The sequence below is a fragment of the Alosa alosa genome, chromosome 6 (assembly GCF_017589495.1).
Source record: "Alosa alosa isolate M-15738 ecotype Scorff River chromosome 6, AALO_Geno_1.1, whole genome shotgun sequence".
Classification (NCBI taxonomy): Eukaryota; Metazoa; Chordata; class Actinopteri; order Clupeiformes; family Clupeidae; genus Alosa; species Alosa alosa.
The window spans coordinates 14,305,542-14,326,989 of record NC_063194.1 but is presented as its reverse complement, the minus strand read 5'-3'; the positions used below and the strand labels follow the sequence as shown (position 1 = coordinate 14,326,989).

General features: G+C 42.1%; 1 protein-coding gene across 3 annotated transcripts in view; it reads right to left on the bottom strand.

The window, feature by feature from the left end:
* Positions 1-9,919: 9,919 nt before the first annotated feature.
* LOC125295565 (voltage-dependent T-type calcium channel subunit alpha-1I-like) overlaps positions 9,920-21,448 on the bottom strand; it is a 171,731-nt gene continuing 160,202 nt past the window's right edge. For all 3 annotated transcript variants that reach the window (XM_048244882.1, XM_048244883.1, XM_048244884.1), the window contains one exon: positions 9,920-21,244. In XM_048244882.1, coding sequence (XP_048100839.1) covers positions 20,603-21,244 — 642 coding nt within the window. In that variant the 3' untranslated portion in view covers positions 9,920-20,602. The remainder of the gene's footprint in view (positions 21,245-21,448) is intronic.

Sequence of the window (21,448 nt, the reverse complement as noted above, 5' to 3'; positions counted from 1 at the left end):
GGTGCTAAGAGGAGTCGGCTTGGAAGCCAAATAGGGGTCCTGTCTCTTCACATTAGTGTAATGGACGAGACGGGTGCTGCCATCATGGCTAAGGCTCTGAACTAAGAGGACTTTGCTCAGCTACACTTTGTGTAAAATTCCTAATTGATCATGGCATTGCCTTGTGCCATTTGGAGGGGTGCCCACGGCATGGGCCTAAAAAACAGCCTCTGTTAAAGGAAAAAGACAAAACGTTGAGGCAACGAACAGAGGAGAGGATGAGAAGAGGACTCTGACGGAGGACTGATGAAACCTAACTAGGTCAAATCCAAACTGATGCAAACTTGTATAGGCACATTTATATATTGTCGTTCTAGGTAACAAATATATTTTATACAATAGTTAAGTCCGGTCTACCTATTTACCTACAGTATTTGTGATGAGACAAATGAGTGTCTTAGGGCATCCCTATTCTGACACTTCACTAATCACTCTGCATTTGCAGTGAATTGTCTGACGCAAACATTCCATTAATTCAAAGTGAGAGAGCAGTGATTTTAAAACGTCACATTTGGATGTATGTTCAGATTAATGTTTAACGCGAGGTCTAGCAAGTATACAGATTATTGTGTACATATAGCCTCTCTCACTCAGTTTGGCTACAGAGTGACACATTTTGCTGCGTGAACCATATCCCTTACCAATATTTAAACATTCAGCACCCCATTGTAAATATATCATCACTTAGACATTTCCTTGTTAATGACCTCTAAAGTGAAATCGATAGCCAAAACATGGGACGACTGAAGTAATATTGAAGTAATTGTACAGGTTATTTTCAGGCATATTATCAAAAAGTGAAGGGCACAGAGCGCCTGTTATATGCAGGGTCACATCCCATGTGCCTTTGTGACACTTTCTGAAAGAGCCAATATTTTCTGGAGAGCTTCAATGGGCTTAATCAAAGCAATTGATCAGTTCCAGGAATTTCTGTTATTATCCACTTGGCAGAGAAAGGCCATCGGAAAAGCGTCTTTTTAAAAAAAAAAAAAAAAAAAAGAAAATTGGTCAAGTGCAAGGCAATAGACCAGGACCAGGTTGGACCAGGCTGAAACACTGCAATAATTTGTTAAATTAATCTGCTATAGCACTCTTGACTTTTTAAATCTAAACTTAAAGTGATAAGCATCACAATTTATTTTCATTTCATTTGTGAAAAGTAAAAGCCTCTCAGTATCTGATGTATTACATGTTTGTGTTTTACATTGGTTAATGGATTTGCTTGTCCAAATATGTGTGATGCCCCCTGCAAACAAACAAACAAAAAAGCAAGAAGGCCTCAAAGAAGGTACTACTGGATTTTGGCTTCTTCCTTTTAAAAAAATAAAATAAAAACTTTCTTTTATAAATTCTTTTATTGCTGATATCCAATTTCCTTCTGCAAACCGTTAATAAATTTGGTCCCCTTATTCCTCTCCATTTGACAGTGAAAGATCTCCTACATTAATGAAAGTGATGGTATTACTGGTGACAGGAGTTGAGGTATTAGTTCTTATCAGGCAAAAGCAGTTGTAACCTGCAGGCTGTGAGGAGCACATGGGCTTGAGAGAGAGAGAGAGAGAGAGAGAGAGAGAGAGAGAGAGAGTGAAGAGGGGGAGCAGGGGAGTGGGGGTGAAGGTGAAATGAACCCACATCACCAAGTGTACACCATTGATTGATCAGAGCTAGCAAGATTAGCCATGGGCAGCTAGTGTATTAACCTTCATCTCAGGGGTTAGAGGTTGTTGAAATGACCTTTGGAGCAGCGAGTAGAAAAGCCAATTGTGTGTAAATGGATTGACCGACAGTGCGGACAGTGATAGATACTCTCCACTCTGGTCCAGTGCATTTTCTTCTGTTAGCACTCATTCAATCTCTCGGCTGTTTGTCTCACCCTCATCCTGTCTTTCTCTCTCTCTCATTCACTCTCAATTCCTTGTGGCTTGACAATCCACTGCCTGTGGTCACTGTCCCATCGCTCTTTCTGCCCCTCGCCTCCCCCTGACCTGGCTGCTGCAGGCCCACTATAGCATGAATCTGGGCCTCCAGCCCTGCTGTTGCCTCCCAGAGCAGCAGGTGGCCATTCCACACCTGGCTCCAGCCTTCTGCCTCTCTGGGGCTCCAGCCTAGCTCAGGCCAGATGTCTGTGGATGGGCAGTGGAATGGCATATAATCTGTGCTTTTTGTCCAGCAACCATCTCTCTCTCTTTCTCTCTGTCTCTCTATCATTTTCTCAGTCATCTCAAGAGAGAGCTAGAGAGAGAACAAATGCATGAGTAAGCATGATATCTTTGTGTGTGTGTATATGGGTGTGTGTGTGTGTGTGTGTGCGGGCACGTTATCAATTTTCTGTGTTAATTGAAATGCCTTGCGGCCACCAATCCGTGACATCATACATTCAGTGAACTCTCAGAAGGTGCACGCAGGCACAGTGCTGCAGGAGACTTTGGGAGCACGCTAAGGTACTTGGCAGTTAGCCTATCTGAACATACAATAGTATTCAGCTTAGAGATAGAGAATAAAATGTTTAAAGTTGTTTCATGTTTAATGACGTAGGCTATCCTGAAGTGCACAAACTTTAACCTTATGGCGGTCTTCTGATTGTTGGCGTGCTAAAACGTTTTCCTATTGCATCCATAAACAATTTTCCTACAGCAAACCGTGCAAAAGCAAACCCCTGGCATTTTATTTTTTTACACCATGGCTTGTTAGTTCTCCCCCGTTTCCAACAGCCGCCCATCTCCATTTATTTTTTAATTTTTGACACCTGTGCCTTCCTTTAGCAACGCATCCATGACAGCTAGTGGCCTTGCCAAATAGACGCACACAAATCATGACGCTAATATGCGAGGTTCTGGTGGGCCTACTGGTTATGGTTTTGTGCTATACATTAATAATAGCAAAGTTTTAAGTTGACTGTTTTAATTGCATGGTTATTTTTGTCAACATACGCTCACAACCTACTGTCGTTAAAAGTGAGGCCTAAGCAAAATAGGCTACAAAGCTGTCTGCGTCACAAACACGACTGACCGACCCCCTTACTCAACAGTTCGCGATATTATTATTTTATGTTACCACGCTCAGTCAAAACCTTCCGTCGCAAATTGTGAACAACATTGTTGTACATGTCAGACGGGATAGGCATAGGCTACGGTTTATATTGCGTCGCTTTACACATAATGTTAGTTGCACTGATTAAAAACTGTAACAATAATAGTACATCGGATGGCATAGCAGGCTATCTGACCTCCCCTGACAAGAGTTCGCGATAGTAAGAAATTGTCTAGGCCTACATGATGCACGAAAAGAACACAGCCTCCGAATTCGCACATAGAGCTCACAATATCATATCCAAAAAAGTTAAACGGATTGGGCAACCTCATCAGCTGTCTCGATTGTGTCACAATAATCCAACTTTTAGACCGTCCTCCAGACGTGTTCTTTTTTTTTAAGCAAACGCCCCAGGCCAATGAGACAAGCGTGTAGCTACAACATAAACAAAGCGAAACTCATGGCTGACGGATCTGATTGAGACACAGAAAGCAAGAACACTATAGGTCTTTAAACATTTACCATCACACACATTCATTCATCGGACCTAATATTTGTAGGCTAGTTGCCTTAAAAAAAGGAAAAGAAAAGGTGAATCCTTACATTCAGGCATTCAAATTAAACTTAATTAAAAAACTCCAAACTTTTCTCCATTTCCTACCAATGTATGATGCTTGCATGAGGGAAAGATCCCAAAACAATAGCACCCATATAATTCTTGCTGTTTTGAGAAGTAATTCTTTTCTTATGCAAGCATCATGCAACCATGCAAAAGCAATGAAACTAATTATATCTTACATTAGTAAAGCAGTCCTCTGATGTGCATGTCACAAAACATTTAAGTGAAAGGGCATGTATAACAATATAGGCATAATAATGATTGTGATAATGATAATGACAATTGGATTTTGAGGGAGTGGGGTTGGGTACGTGTAGATGAGCCCTATGACCCCAAAGTCTGCCATGACTGAGCCTCAGGTCAAAGAAGTTTGAGAAAGGCTGGTCTATAACCTGCATCTGATTGAGGTTTGCAGTGATGCGCCTGAAGGCACGTGTTGAGGACCCAGTCAGTTACATCACAATATGCACATTTGTTTAAATTCATACCTACGTAATCACCATGACCAAAATTGTACTTTTTTTTTTTACTTTGAATCTTGAAAAAAAAATATTGACCTACCTACCGACCCATTTTTTTTTTTTTTTTGGCTGTTACTGCAAACAAGAATATTTTTAAGGATGGCCTCATGACTGCCTCATGTTTGTTTATAGAGCAGAATGAGCCACTGCTGTTCAAAGGGCCCATTTGGGTGAATTTATTATTATAATTTATGTTATTATTACTTATTATTATTATTTACTATAGGGTTCTAGAATAAATAAAACAGTGTGTTTGAAATAATGGAATTTGTGCTCTCTCATGAAGCTGGGTCTATGGGACATGGGGAGGGTATGTCCCCATGAGAAACAAAGTCTCACTCCTTGCAAACTTCAAAACTTGAGAGCCCTGCCGTCATTTCACTCAGTGGCCACACGCACAGCCCGTGAATCTGCAAGACACCAGCTTGCTAATGGTGGTAGTTCACTGTGATAAACATTAAAATTATAGCCTGACAAGCCAGACTAGGCAAAAACATATTTGCTGCCGCTATGTGCGTCTAGATTTCTAGGCTATTAAAATTAGCTTTGAATTTAATCAATAAGATGAAAGATGTTTTATTTTGATATAATTTGCATGTAGTCTATGTATTCTCTATTGGGTTGTAATCAAAATTAAGTTTTAAATAAAGTTAACACGTTTTCTGAAAATTTTGTTCCGTGTGCCCTTTTTATAAAATTGAGCCCCTGCCCCTTCAAAGGTCTCTGCACTCCCCTGTGTGTGTGTGTGTGTGTGTGTGTGTGTGTGTGTGTGTGTGTGTGTGTTTCTATTCCGGATGTGTCTTTTTTCCTTTCCGTCCTCCCGCTGATGTATTTTGGCCCAAAGCTCACTTCGATAATGACACTCATCTGTAATTGGCAGTGAGCCGCCATGCCATCATCCCATAGTCCAATCACACATGCAAAACTGGTTCAATTCCCTCGGGTCACACTAGGGGGCGGCATAATCAAATGAAGAATAAACAATAAAACACAAAAGTGGAATATGCAAGCACGGAAAATAAGCACGGCTGTCTATGCATACACAACAAATGACCTGTCCTGTCTTTAAACGCACATCATTGAAATCCTGAGAGATGTAGAAAAGCCAAGATGTCAAGCCAAGAAACTGTCTTACTTTGGGAGTCACAGATGGATCAGAATACTGTCTGTCTGGACCCAACCGGCATATTTGGGGAAATATTCTGTATCTGCCCCTACAGTCTATGTTCTTGGTTCTGCTTGGATATAGAGCTCTGTTTGGATGATTGCAAACAGCAACATGCAAGCACTCATCACTGTTACAGTAAATGTCTGTCTTTTTAATGTAATGCAAAGCTCTAATGTTTTTCAGCGCCCCCTCTCTTTCATTTGCTTGTAATAAGACTCTAGTTCCCCTCAGCAGAGAGTTGATGTTGGCTGGAGCTACTGTGTTGAGGGGTAGTGGTGAAATTATTCCATTCAGAAAGGAAATTGAGAGGTTGGAAAGAGGAGCAGGGAGTAACAGTCACCGAACAAACAGATAAACAGCTACAGCAACAGAAAACATTACCACCTGAGGTTGCACTCTTACTTTTTCCTGTCTAACCACCACCCTCAACTCCACAGCCTGAGGTAAATAATTAAAAGTTTTAGTGGTGGTAGAGTGATAATTCAACTCTGTTAATAATTAAACGATTCTGGTTGGTAATGCCTCAAAATGTTCTAGTCTAATAAGGCAGCCTTAAGATTTTGTGTTCAGTGATATATTGTAGATATTTATCATACAATATAGTATACATACAGTAGATCTTCTCAACCAATCGTATCATGTCACAAGAGCTTTCAAAGAGAGTTTTGGTCTAAAATAGCAAGTTACCTAGAAAAGGCATGCGAAACCTTGCTAACACCATCTAGAGCCACTACTATAGAAGCTTGCTAACATGCTAACTGCTGTCTTTTGGAGGTGTAGATAAAATGTCATGCTGTGAAAACATTTCTTTCATTGTTTCTTTCATGTGTTCCGAACACAGAACAGCATATCACCCTGGATGGCTGTTGGAAAGAACTTGTAGGCTATTTATCTCTCCTTCACATGATCATTATAGGCTACCATACCAGTTGCCTGATAAAAGGTAACCACCTCAAAAAGTGGTAAATTGTTGCATGTTGTTTTAAAGGCTAATACAGATTAGTGGTGGTCTGTCTCTCAGATTAATAATGTGTTTTATATAGTCTTGTCTGTGTAACACATAATTAGTCATGGATCAACTGTCCTTTATGAGCAAAACTTTGAGTTGGTTTTAAGTTAAGATGTATTTAATTATTGATTATGTTGAGGTAGGTCCATGGAATACGAGGTCAGTGTAATCCATCTACTCTGTGTTGGATTGGCATTAGAATGCACAGTTTGTAATGGGGGGGGGTCTCTATTTCCTTTTTTAGTGCTGACGCACATTCTGAACTATTCAGAGAAGAGTATCTATTTTGAAGGGCTACACTCTCTGTTTGACCTTGCATTGAGTGAATCAAGTTTGCCTAAAGGACACTCAACCTGTCCCTCCCTGCCAGAACATCAAGTTGAAGTACTGTCCCTGCTCCCTGTCTCTTTCTGTCTCTCTTCCTGATCAAAGGGGAAAATGCATGCGGTGCCTCCTCATTAATGCAGTGTAAATGGTGACCATGAGAATGGCAAGTCTCCCAGGGATAGACGCATCCTGTTCAGCACACACAGCATCACACTCTTTCTATATGCCTCCCTCTTTCATTCATTCTCAGTCTCTCTCTCTCTCTCTGACACCCCACCCAGTCAGATGACATTCCACAGCAGAGGGAACAGGGCAGCATCAAGACAGAATTGTATTAGGTTTGGAATAATAAGGTGCATTATGGATGATAATTGACCACAGACAATTGACTGTGAGCGACGGAAAATTATCCAATCTCCGAGACACCATTATTTTGTGATTTGCAAAGAACACTTTTCATTGCTGTTATTATAATATTTTAACTCTTTTTCACATATCTCTAGGCCATTTTAGTGAAGTATCTTGGGTGATGATTTCCTGTGAATCAATCAGACACCATAATCCTTTGGGTGTAGAACACTAAAGAAATGGACATTTAATTTTTTACCATTTATGCTAGTGTGTTCCAAATCAGCTGTGTAAACATAATGCTTAAAGGAACCGTATGTAAGAAAAATATTTCAATTAATCATAAAATGGCCCTGATATGTCACTAGACATTAAGAAATCATGTTCATTTCAAATACTTATATCACTGACAACAGTAGTCCGGCCAGGATATTGTCATTTAAAAAGTGAAGTTGCAGCCCTCAACTGATGTTGATGTTGTGTTTTGTCATGTCATGTTGTGTTTTGGCCTGATGCGCCACCCTCCACCTATCTACTAATCACGAAGTCAGTAGTGTTTCGCCATCAGGGTTGGCAACCTCGAGTCAGGGGGGAGGGGGAGGGGATACACTGCTCTTCAGTATTTTGAAAGTGATTGCAGTACCAGTTTTGGCCACAATCTTACATATGGTTCCTTTAAAAGTGATGTGACATCTTTAAAAAGTCAAATATCAGTAACATATTTGAAATGTAAAATAATACGGTTTGGCAGTTCTGTTGCTATAGCATCAATCAGACATGATTATTAACTCTGGAGTAAAAAACAACCTAGGGTCTATTTACGGTAGTTAAAGCGGATCTTTCCCCAAAATGCATCTTAGGGTGTTTTTGTGAATGTACCCGAGTCAGACTTTCGTTTAAAAACATAATTATGTCCGAGGCACTTGTCCGTCATTTTAAATGGCCCCTTGAATGGGAATCGTAGGGGCACTACTATTTTGATACATGATCGTGTCAAAATCGCTATTTTTAAAACACTAAGAAGGCTTGACACAACATGAAACTTTGATCGAAGTATCATCAGTGTCTCTACACATGAACTCAAGCATTGAGAACATTATAAAAATAGTAGTGCCCTAATTCCCATTCAAAAGGCCATTTGACCTGAAAACATGGACAAGCTTAAAAGTGGCGCTTCGGATGTAATTATGCTTTTAAATGAAAGTTTGACTCGGGTACATTCACAAAAACACCCTAGGATGCATTTTGGCAAAAGTTACGCTTTAACCAGATCAAATGTACTGTAGCGTCAAATCTGCTCTGCACAGATCTGGCTGAACGTAAGGCATGTTTGTATTGTAAGATTTAGCCAGATCTGCGCAGCGCTGCAAGATTGAACGTGCACACCAATTTGGCGATACCAGAAGAAGAACCCAGGGATTTTTGCTTCCTTCAGATAGAGGTCTTGTTATAACCTCACTGTACACTTTCAAAATGTTCAATATTCAGTTTGTCTGTACCCTCACCACACTACCACAGAAGTGTAATTATATTTTGAGCATTGACAGTGGTATAAAATAGTGTTTGATATCCAGCTAGGTGACAAAACATTACCCCAAGTATGCTTTTATGGGATGTCAGATATATAGCTCTGTATTACATTATATGCACTGTGCTGTTTAATTAGTAAAAGGCAATAACATTATTGGAGGTGTAAGATGCTGCCAAATTTTTATGAGACTGTCCCATATTTTTTACAGTTTGCAGCAGCTCAAGTGCGAATCCAGAGCTCCGTCCCTGGCACTCCTCTCTCACGCTTTCCTCTGGGGTGCCGACGGATGCATATGATGCCCATTCAGAGGCAGTGTAATCCTTCTGCATTATCAGGGCATCATACCGCTAGCTCAGCATGGCCTGAGGTGCCGATCTGACTTTTTTCACAGACAAGCCAACATCTGCTGCCAGCCTGAGCCAAATGCTTGTGCCTCTTGAAAAAAACAAAAAGCAATTGAACCAAATGAGAAGAGCTGATCGCAATTCCCCTAGGAGCCCCCAAACAAGGTCGTATACACAAAGGAGTGCTCATAATTGTTATGGACATGGGAAATTAACTTCTCACTGCTATCTTTGTCAGGGATGAGGGAGAGAGCAAGAAAGACAACAGAACACGAAAATCAGAACAACCAGGTCAGGCCGTAGGATAGGGCTAAAGATTACACTTGCAAATATGTGTTTTCTGTGAATAATTATGCAAAATGTGCGATTAAAAAAGCAAAACAAAGACATTTTTTTCATAAATAGACTCAATATCTTCAAGTTTATTTCATACAATACATTTTACAGTGAGATCTTTGCCAGGGCCTTTGCCAGTGACTATACAAAGGTGTAGGGAGTGGGAGAAGTGGAAACACCAGTCTCGGCTTGAAATGATCGTCTATCCCTTTATTGCCAACAGGCACCATATGTACACTAGATTACATGTTTATGTTCCATTTTTTTTTAAATCTCCATTGTTCATTATTGCACAATTTCTGTTTGGTTTTTTTTATGAACAGAATCAATAAAATAAAGCAATCCATTTTGACAATATAGTACAAAGAAAGAAAAATAAAGTGTTATGTATATATTTATATATATATTCATAGACATTTGAATATAAACAAACGTTCACATTTTTCATGATTTCCAAACTTAATCTGAGAAAAGATCAGGGCTGTACTGCAGGAGAGAAAGTGAGGTTTGATGAAGTAATGAATGGCAGATTGTTTGCAAAAGGAACAGGGCTCTATTTCCGGAAGGTTTCTTCTTTTACTGTTAGTAAGGATCCACAGTCTACAGCCAAGGCAGCAAAGACTTTTGTAATATGGTGCTCTGTGTGACTTTTCTTAAGATTCCACCCTCAGAGAAGTGGGATATGACAGTTTTCCTTAATAGCACTATTAAGGACACTAGACAATGTGAGATCAAGACATATCACAGCATAAGTGTGCTCTCTCCATAAAGTAGATTGCAAATGTTGGATCAGTATAAGTAATGGTAGTTTTAAAAAAGTCTGGTCATGAACATCATTACGAGATCAAAAGAGTTCAACAGCAGAGACATTTGTTCTTTTTTGTTTGCTTCTTTTCTTGTCTTAGTTTTGGACATTCATTTATATCTCGGTTAGCCTACACCAAAAATATCTCCTAACAATTTTATTGACTCATCTATACACAGAGGCAGGTGTATTTAAAGGTGTTGTATGGTCAAAGAGCTTGGAATGAAGAGGCAATAGCATTAATTTCTCCTTCACTGTATCCTTGAGCTTTTTGTGTAGGCCTACATATGTTATGGAATCACTTAATCACCATAAAAGGGTATGCTCTTATAATTTAACCCCTGATTCTACATTACACTACTAGCATTTAAACAGAGGAGATGATTGACAGAACTATACAGCCCCCATTTTCATGTCATAGCCCACAACCTAATGTGTCCTTTAGTCAACATTCTTTGTTTAAGTTTTATTGTTCTTACTAGATTTAGCTTTTTTTGTTTCAAAATGATAGTCTACGTTTTTTTTTCTTTTTAATTGGTCAGATGCATATAAACCTCAGGTAGGTAAATTGAAACTGACACTAAATCAATATTCACATCATCCATTTAGTCAATCGCCTAATACGCTTCAAAATGCCCCTCAGCTGTCATACAGTCTCCTTTATCTGAAAATACTTTGTCTTTTTCATATCACACCCTTTCTTCCTCTTTTCTTCTCCCCATCACCAGTATGTCCTTCTTCCACACCCATTCCGTCCCTCCTGCCCATCCTTACAAACATCAAAGCAGGCAAACATCAGAGGGATTTAGCCTGCTAATGCTAATTCAGTTATCCTTTCATTCATGCACAGTGGGGGCTTGTGGGGTGTAGCTTTCAGAAAAGATGCTCACAGCCATCCAGTACTTTGCTATAGATGGTTTGTATACCCCCCCGACACACAACCATATTCCAAATATCAAATAAAATAGGGCCCATTTACTTATTAGCATTCTACCATGGTGTTTCCTGGCTAATAGTAAAGGAAAGGTTAGCACAAGTGCACAAGTGTAGAATGACCAAAGCAGCGTGTCTGAGGTTCATGCGGGGTCTACTCCAGACAGAGGGGCTGCCGATGTGCTTAACAGCCTGAGTTAGTCAGGTTTCCAAAGAAAATGCCTGCTGGCTAAGATGCTCGATTTCATGAGGGCAGTTGATGGGATTGCTCTTAGGGCAGGGGAACGCAGCTCAAAGGCTTCCTGAGGTGAGACAAATGCACAACCACTTCAGTATGAGTGTGGGGGCCTATATTTGTGTGCGTGTGTAACAGTGTGAAGGGCTAGTGGAATTGTGTGGACATGCACTTGTGGTTGTATATTAAATGTGTGTGCATTCTACTTGTGGCTGTGTATTCATTTATGTGTATGCATATGTGCGCGCGCACGTGCGCGTGTGTGTGTTTTGGCACGTCAAGCGAGAGAGCGTGTCTGTCACAACACTGGGACGAGCCTCGGCAGCGCAGAGCTCCATCCTCTCCCTGACCTGCGAGAGGCATTTTCATATTTATGAGGAAGGCATGCATGAGTCTGTGCCTGCTCTCTCCTTGCCTTGCCTTGTTGCCCCTGCAGGCACGTGTGAGAGAGAGCAGGCAGGCGGGAGAGTAAACTCAGCCCTATCAGAGACATCCTGTGCTAAAGGTATTGGCTCCGAGAAGGCTTCCTGTAACCTGGGGCTCCACAGCATATGTTGTACTGACCAAAGCACTTTTTTCCAAACCCCGTATGTGCTTTTATGTGTGAATCCTGGTATCTTGGTATGTATGTGTGTGTGTGTGTGTGTATGTATGTGTTTTACCATGTGTGCATATTTATTGTTGCCCTTCCCCCAAATCGCCAATCACTTCCTCAACACAGGAACAAAGACAGGATAATCCAAGTGAGAGCAGCAACACAGATGGCAATCACCAGTAATGGTAGGCTTGCAAAACTGGCTAGGATTTGCTGAAGACAAGCAGTCACACAATCCACAGTCACAATCAGGCTGTGTGATAATCGATCCCAGGTTTTGAGAAGCCCTCGGTGTCAGCCGCAGAAAACATCACAAAGCTTGCATGGACAGGCCGCCCCAGGGAGAGCACAGTAAAAACTACACAGCCAGGGCTCCTTACATCCGTTCATCGCCATGCCAAAGCCATGATTTGGGACTGGGAGCCTTTCGCCTGATGTCAACCTGCAATCTGTCCTCTGCATGTAGTGAAATGACACTGGGACAAAATGTTCTAGAAACATAGTCTGCTGGCATCAACAACACATGAAAGTAAATGGAGAACGCTTGGGGGTGTGGAGGGTGGTAATTCTGGAGAAGAGGCAGGAGAACGCATGATGGTTATCCTCATCCTTGTGTTGAAGTCGAGAAAACGTGCTTTGCGACCACGGCCAGATTTTTATCTTGTAAACGTCTGTGCAAATTGTGTCGTTGAATGTCATACACAGGGGCGGTAATGCTTTATTTTCCCCCCACCTCTCCCATGACCCCCTGTCAAGGGTAACAAAGCAGCACTGGTGCTGGGCTCTGAGTAATCCCTTTTCAATATTAGCACTTCACATTAGAATTGAAATACAGATGGGATGCTCGCCGAGTTAATATAATCAGTGACCGTTGACAATCGGACAGCGGCTGAACGAGAGAGAGACAGAGAAAGAGAGAGGGTAAGAAACATGGGGAGAGGAGGAAAAGAGGGACTTTAATATGTCCTCAGTGACTCTTCATCCATTCTCTTGATTCTGTGTCCCTCCATCACCCTCGAGGATCACCAAGATTAAAGAATCAACACACGGACCGCCCTTGCCCAGCCACCACAAGCTTCCATCAGTGTTCCTTGTGCATTATTTATCACCAATAAGCCGATGCACACACAGTTAATTTCTTCTGAAGATCATTTCTCTCTAGAATAACTAGCCAATTTGCTGCTCTTTTTTCCAGCCCTGCTTTGACAGTCTGGAGAACAATAAACTGCTCTTCATTTCATGGCAAATTACTGCTGAAGCTGATTGTTTTTTCTCTCTCATGTCGAGAACAAAAGAAACACACTGATGTGGCTGTGCCTGCCATGTGCTGTAAATATAATGTGTGGTATATATAATGCAACAGTCAGCATGCACTTGTGCATAATGGTGTTCTGAGGGACCTCTCATGCAGTTGCTAAGAAAATGGAAAATGATGTTGGCATGGCACTTAAGATACATATATAAAAAAACTTGTACACAAAAACAACAACAACATGCAAAAGCACTGTCCAAGAGTAAGATCTGTAGGAGCCATACCATTCATGGGAACATGAGGGCCTAGAGGTTTTATAGGATGGGGCAACTGCCACTGGTTGGGTCCATGTAGATGACGTAAAAGAAGTGTGCCTTGGGTTTCTGAAACCTCTTTTATAGGATAACTAGTCTGCTGACAGATATCAGACAGTAGATATGGCCCTGCTGATGAACATCAAGATTAGAGGCTAACATATGAAAAAAAGACCTCATGCATATTTTGGTAGCCCCGTTTTGAACTAAAATATATTCCAACGATTGCGAGTGTGTTAAAAATGAATGGCTTTGAAGTACCGCACTTCGTCTCAATCCCTCAAGGTTCAGGCTAGTGCCAGTGTTTTTCCTCTATTTTTTTATTTATAAAAAAAAAAAAAAAAATAGGCCAGCGCTTTTGATAAACACAGAATACTCTCTCGGCAGTGCTGAAACAAAATGCTTTATGATCGGTTTCAGTGCTTTAATACTTCAACAACAGGGCTCTGGAGTCGCTAAGGCTGACATTCAAAAGAACGCACATAAACAAGAGATGGCAGCTGCATTCCGGAAGATAAGGATTCCAATAAACACCCATTATGGTCTCCAAACAGAACGTGACAGAATGACACTTCGGGGTCCAGATCAGACATCACTAATGCAGACAGGGATGATGCGTAATGCCCCACTCATCAAGGTGGCTGCGTAGGCTATACTATAACCTACCTCCAAATTGCACTGCCTTGCGGATTGTTTCTAATTACAAATATATGCTTGTGTCCTTGAAAGAACTTAGCAGGTTTTAGCAGGCCTCTTTCTTGCTCTCTCACACTTATAATCACTTAAAACACCGCCGAACCCTCTCCCCCACCCAATGCTCAGTTCATCCTGATCACATGTGAACGCTCTAATTTAGCAGCCGTTTAAATTGCCCTGTTGTGACTTTGCAGGCCTCTCTGCAGTAATTCTGTAGCACACGGGGCTGCACCCTTAATATCAAAGGTGCAGCTGCTAAGGCCGGATGTGTGCCAACTGCGGGGTCGGAGTTAAGGCAGATGAGCCGTGACGACAATGCCTGCAGAGGAAACCAAGGCCTTGGCAACAATATCGTAAAACTCAGCCATCAGAACGCACAGGCTGGTGTCTGGTGGTGTGCACTGTCAACAAAGCAAGGCTACAGTTGCTGTTTGGATGTTGTGGCATAATACAGTATGCGGTGAATCTTTGAAATGTCATTAGGTTTGGTTTAGTCTTTTCATTCCAGTCTGTCTGGCACAATGCGAGAGCTTTCAGCTTTCTCAACATGCTAGATTAATCTGTTATGACTCGCTTTGTCTGTAGAATGGAATCCAGATTTTCACAGAAACAGTTTCTATGCCGCTCTCAAAAAGTTATCTCCATGCACTGACAACAACACAGAATATTTTCCTTTGTCTAGAGTATTGTCTTCTGTGGCCAATGGTCCCTGTTTTTATCACAGACTGTTGTTGTGGTTGAAGGGTACAGAAATTGAGAAGTCCCTATGAGCTATGGCAGAACTGGTCCATCATGAGATTAAATAACTGCTCTCTATTCTGTATTACTGATTCTTCAAAAATCTACTTGGACGATATATTCATTGCACACACAACATATACATACATGCACATCTGTACACTACACCACACACACATACATACACACACAATCTGCAGAGCTTCAGAAAGGGACACCTCTGTCCAATTAGTCTATTCAAAAACAGGTGCCGGAAGTGTGGACATCAAAGAGCTCTGAACTGCACTAATGCAGAGGACTGTGAAATATCCAGTCCATCCACATCTTTATCTCTCTCTCTCTCACACACACACACACACATTCATCAATGTTCAAAGGTGCAGGTGGCCAGTGGCACACAGCCCTGATACCTCTGCTCTTTCCACTGCCTCAACCTGACAGCCGTGGTCTGATTATACTCCCCTTTTTTATTTATTACCCGTTGCTTGAGGAGCTTTTTGTACTTTTCCACGTATCCCCCTCCTCTCTTTTTATATGTATGACAGGAGATGAAATCGCCCAGCCTTTGCTGGATGACAGAGGTGTTTTTTACCTCCATGCTGGGATGGGATGCTTTCCTGTGTGTGTCTATGTGTGCTTGCAAGGTGGTGCACAGTCACTGTCTATGCAGCAACTACTTTTATGTGAATGGTGTGGCCTTGGCCCACAGGTTTGATTTAGCGACTGCCAAAAGGAAGTGAAAGGGTGAGCAGTAGGGGGGAGTGGAGTTGGGTGAAGCAGACAGGACAGGTTAGGATTGTAAACGTTGGAGGTAAAAGACTGCGTCGTTTTTATACCCCAATAATAATGAAAATATGTGTCGCTCTCGCTCACATAATTAAAAATTAGGCTTTGTGCTGAACTCTCAGACCCACAGATGAAACGTGACAATAAATGAATTGACCTCCCCAGCTATCCAGGGTCATCGTTCCATCTGCCCGACAATGTGTCTAATCATCAAACAAATGTTCCAAACCAATCTGTTTTATTTGAATGCTCGGAATACCGGTGAACTACAATGTTGTGGCCCGAACACAGGTAATTAACTGTCTGCTAGTCTGCCTGGATGTCAAAGCTCTCTCCTGGGAAATCAAACGGGGTTGAAGCTCATATCGGTGATGACCTCTGTGGTGAACCCCATTAGACAGCAATCACCAGTCCAGGTGCAGGCTCCTAAGGAAGAGGTGAAGATAAAGGCGCCCTCACCTCGGTGAAGACTTTTCCTCGCATCGCACGAGTGGGCGGAGGAAGAATTGGAGAGCCAGTAGTCAGGAAATGATGGGATGACGCAAGTCCCGCTGACACGCTGAATAACAATTGTTCATAACATTTAATTGGAGTGTTATCTTGACAAGTCGTTACAGGGGAGGGGGAAAAGGCCAATACACCTGAAAATCGGCATGTGGATCGTCAAATTTGAGTGAATATTGGCTTCCGACGGTGAGTTTATGCTGTGCCACACACCCCTCCAAGTGCATTCTACACTGACCAGAAAAGGTCTGTAACAATTATTCTGCTGCTTGTGATCTTGGTGTGCTACAGTAAAGACTCCTTGGGCCCTATTTTGACGATCTAAAACGCATGCTCAGTGGCGTTATCAAACGTCAGGCGCATTGTTAAAAAAAGTTGTTCTTCTGTTTCTTAATCAGTCATGGGTGTTTTGGCCATAACATCCTTTCAACCAATGAGAGTGAAATCTGTCATTCCCTTTAACAACAAGCAGCGCAACTTCAAACAGCGCATCTGTATTTTGCCAGTCAGTGGCCAGTGGGTATAGAACACAGAGATTCCACTAAACCTTGCTTTACTGAAACCTGTTTGTGACTACATGCATTCTGCACTTGCCTATTATTTGAACTCAAAGGCAAAGTGAAACTGTCATCACCGTGGTCTCAGAGGCAAACCGGTTTTTCACCGTTATTTACTTTCACTATTGATTGACAAGGGGTTCAAAATTGAAAGCGTAGCCTGAAAAAAGCAACTTTGCTTTTTTCAGGCTACGTTTTCAATTTTTAATGTTCGAATGACTGAATCATGTGCCAGACCAGACCTTCTGCCACACCCCAAGGCTTAATAAAAGTGAAGCGCATGGCGCACAATCCTCCATTGACTGGGTGTACAGTAAGGTAAGAATAAGCTTTGCGTTGGGCTTTGCGCCGCATTTCTGATCATCAAAATAGAGCCCCTTGTCTCCCCACACCCACTCATACAGGTTTGTATTCACCCAAGACATTGTTAGGACACCCTGTTCATCAAGTGAGTTCATCTTTGGGATGGACACCCAGAGGGAAGAAGTGGCTTTGTGGGAGAAGGACAAACAAACAACCAGATTCCAGCCAGACACTCCTGCCTCCATGTTAAGCCTGAGCTACACTGACCTGACAGATGACTTTCAACATCTCTCCCCTCCTCTGTGCTTCTGTGTCTTCTTCATATGTCTCCTTTTTCTTTTCTGAAGCCAGATTATTGGGTCATTATCATCATGTGTCTCTTTCCAGGAAGCCTTTCAGAGCCTCCTCTAATTGGATGCAGTTAGGCTAACCTGTCTGACCCTTGCTTGAGATGCTGAACTTGCTGATGACTCACCACAGCTGCTTGGCTGACTATGGCTCCCTCTAAGCTGAGACAAAGATTTGGGGAGGGAAGTCTTCCTCATCATATGTGAAATGTAGATTAATCAGGAACAGGGAAAAACAATCAACCTTGACTTTCAGTCTCACATTGAGATTTTTTTGTTGTTGCTATTTAAAAAAAAAGAAAAAGAAAAACTGCTAGAAATTTCTATCTACCCTTCATACGCTCTAAAATGCATGTAGGTATCATTGTCATTGGTAGCATAGCACACATGCAGTTCAATATACAAAGTTATGTACACATATCCAGCACAATTAGAGCACAAGTTCATTAAGCACTTTGCCCCTAAGTCCAGTGTCATCAAGCCGACATAAAGACATCATAAAGGTGATAGTGTATCAGTCGTGATATTAGTCACTCTATGATTGCTTATATCAGACATTGTCATACTCTAGGACACATGCAGCTCTAAAACGTTCAGGCGCTTGCAAATTAAGATAATGGTCCGTGAATTTCTGCCTTAGGGGCTTCATAACTGTCAAATGCAATGGGGTTTGGGGGGTAATATGTTTCCACTCATAAGCTAATATCTACTGAATGGGATTGATCCATCTGAGCCCTGAAGACCGAGTTACAACCAGTGTAGCGTACTGCCACCAGTCGCGGGGCTTGTTAGTGGTTTTTACCATGGCCCTGAGTTCTAAGTGACCTCAATAGTTCATCTATGAAGGAAAAAGGTAGCTCAGCCTTAAAATGGTTGGCATTTAGAAAGGTTTGTTTTTAAGAGAGGTTTGGGTTGGTCCATCATTTGGAGAAAGATAGAAGCTAGAGCTAAGCTGTCCCTTATTGGACAAAGATAGGAGACCTACACCACAAGTTTTTACTCTTGTAGAAATCGGATATTCTCTTACCAATGCTAGTCTATTTATATCAAGTGAACTGTGACATCATACTTGTCATCCAGGGCACACTCAAATCGTATCCTTTATTGCTTTGAAATCAGACTTACTGATAACGTCTTTTATACTGACAATAGAGTTTGTCTTTTGAACTCCAAGAATCTTGGAATGTGATAAAGCCCTTCATTGTTGTGTCTTTTTGAACTTTTTGATCTGCCAAAACCCTATGCAATCCATCACGCCACTGATACCATGACAAGCAATACCCTTGATAATGGTGCTTATAGGATTAACCTTTTGAAATATTTCTTGGATCTATAACACAAGACGGTTGATACACATTAACCACTCAATGTTATCCCCACATTATAAAGACGATCACTACTGACTGACGACAAAGTTCATCAATAGGTCAACCCTAAGTCTTTTGATCACCTGAATCTTATAAAGGAGCACACCAGGTATACTATAATGCTACACTAGTCTAAGATAAAAAAAAAAGTCAACTTGAGTGTTTTGAGTGTCATACCTATAGGTTTAAAAGATGCTCAGTTTGTACATGAATACTGTGACTGAGATCAATCTAAGATAGATACTGATCTTTTTCAAAGAGGAATGAGTGCATAATGTAGGAGGACAAGTAAAAGACACATCTTTTGCAATCCAATAATCATGCTAAAACAATGAAGTAGTGATAATTTGTTTTGTTGCAAATCTAATAAACCTTGCTATGGCATATGACACTCAAATTAAAGCTTTCAAAATCACCAGCATTTTCTAAATCTTAGTTTCAGCATATAACAGCAAGAAAGGTTTCAAGCTCTTTGAATGGTGTCAATGGAATACAAATGCCCACTTGTGCTGAAAAAACTATCCTCCAGGAATTCTCTTCTGCATTGACTATAAATGCTGGGAGAAACGGCAGTCCAACATGTGCGAAGGGACAATTATCTTCAGCGCATTTTACTTTCTTCATTTTTTTTTTTTGCTTGGTTGTTCGTCTCCCCCCACTGTATAAAAAGTTCCCAAAATCCCCCCAAAATTTATAAAACTGGAAGCCACTTGCAGAAAATAAGTTCAAGTCAAATGGAGGAACCAAACAGGGAAAGGGGTAAGAATGTGGTGACGACAACACTAGACCTTTCTTTCCTTTGCCTTTAGATCTCTATAAAAAATATCCAAATAAAAATCACTCTGTCATCTTACTGGCTTCTTAACATTTCGTTCATGTTGATTTTCTGTTTGAAAACAGGGAGACAAAAAACGCAACTTGCTCTTTTGAAAAGAGAGCTACCATCATGCCGTCAAGTCATTTTCCAATGGATGCATCGCTAGAGTTGTCTCCTAATCCTCCTGGGAGATGAGCATGCTCGATGCCTCTCAGACACACTGCCCCTCTTTTACTTCCAAAGCAGTTCTTCCTTGGTGGTGATTCTTTGCAATTCTTCCCTGGGAGTCAACCACTTCCTGTCAGGGTCCTGCTGATGAGAAAGCCCAAGCCGGACAACATCCTCTTGCTTCTAGAATAAAGACAATTTAAGCTATTTGGACATTTAAATCTAAATCGAAAACCACCTATAGTGTGGCATAATTGCTACCTTAACTGTCTGCTCACATTCATCATTACTGCACATCCCAAAATGCGATCACAATCCAAACAACGGCCCTCACTTCTGAATGTGAAAACAGAAGCATCCCTCTGACAAAACAAAACACTCCAGTCCTTCACCAAAAGCCTGTCTGTTCATAAAGAGTAGCCCCCTTTGCATACATATCAAATCTCCTCCAATGATTTCACGCTTGCCACGTGCAGTCTATGTAAGAGATTGAAACCGTGATCGCAGTGATCTCTCTGGCATCCACCCTTTGCAAAGTTGTGGCTCCAGGCGTTCTCTCTCTCTGCTTTGAGAAAGGCTGGTCTTTTGTCCTCCATTCTCTGGGTACTCAAGCGGGACCCTTTTCCCCTCCAGTCCCCTGATCAGGGCAGGCCCAGAGCCTCTCCGGTCTCAACTGCTACACAGCATCACCTGTAACCCCCTTGACTGAGCTGGAGCTGCTATCCAGGAAAGTACAAAAGAGGTATGGGTTAACAAATGAGAAGACAGAGAGATAGAGAGAGAGGGAGAGCAAGAGAAATTTTGTTGTTGTTGTTGTTTTTTTAATATGGAACATCCTGTGTCATACCACACCCTGCCAAACAGACAAACAGGGCTAGTGGCGGACCTTGAGAAGGAGCCAAAATGGGAGGTTTCATCTGTTTTTGTTGGAGGCCACTACTGTTATTTGGCTTGTACTCTTCCCCTCCAGTTCTGTCATGTCTGACTGTTCGCCCTCCACCTCCACCCTGCCTATCCTCTGGTCTGACCAGGGGTTGCTTGTGTAAACCTGGGGCCGAGCGTCCTTCCCCCTGCCGGAGAGATTGCCCTGGTCCAGGCTCCCCGTGCTGTTGCTCTTCTTCACCACTGGGGGCAGCAGTGAGCTGGAGCAGAGAAGGGAAGTGAGCGAGAGGCTGCTCAGTGTCTCAGACAACTGTTCGCTGTTGCTGCAACCGCCAATCACGATGCCCAGGTCCTCGTCGGAGGGGTCCATTGAATCCTCCCGGTGGCAACCGGGGCTGGTGCTGCCCCCGCAGCTGCTCTGGCTCCTCTGATGACCCCTGGTGGCCTGGAGGCTGAACGTGACGGAGGTGGCGGTGGTGTGGGGCGTCAGGGTGTCTCTGCGGTGCGGGCTGCCGGCGTCTCCGCAGTCGCGCGAGGAGGGGGAGTGTGAGGGCAGGGGAAGATCTAGATCCTGAGGCGGCGACACGCTGAAGCTCAGGCCTTCCTCCATGGTGGTCTGGAGACTGCCCTCGGAGCTCCCCGTGGCCAGAGAAGAGTCACTGTGAGAGGGGTACTGCGGAAACACGGGCAAAAAGGACAAGGACAAAAGCAGATGAGCCAATACGGCTGGATCTGTTCACAATGTCTTCTAAAACAAATGACACTGCAGTAATTTAGTTAATATTGAAAAATAATTGTGTTATTATATTGCTATACTCAATATATTGCAGTAATTGGGTACATTATACTCAATGTACACTTAAAGGATAATTCCGGT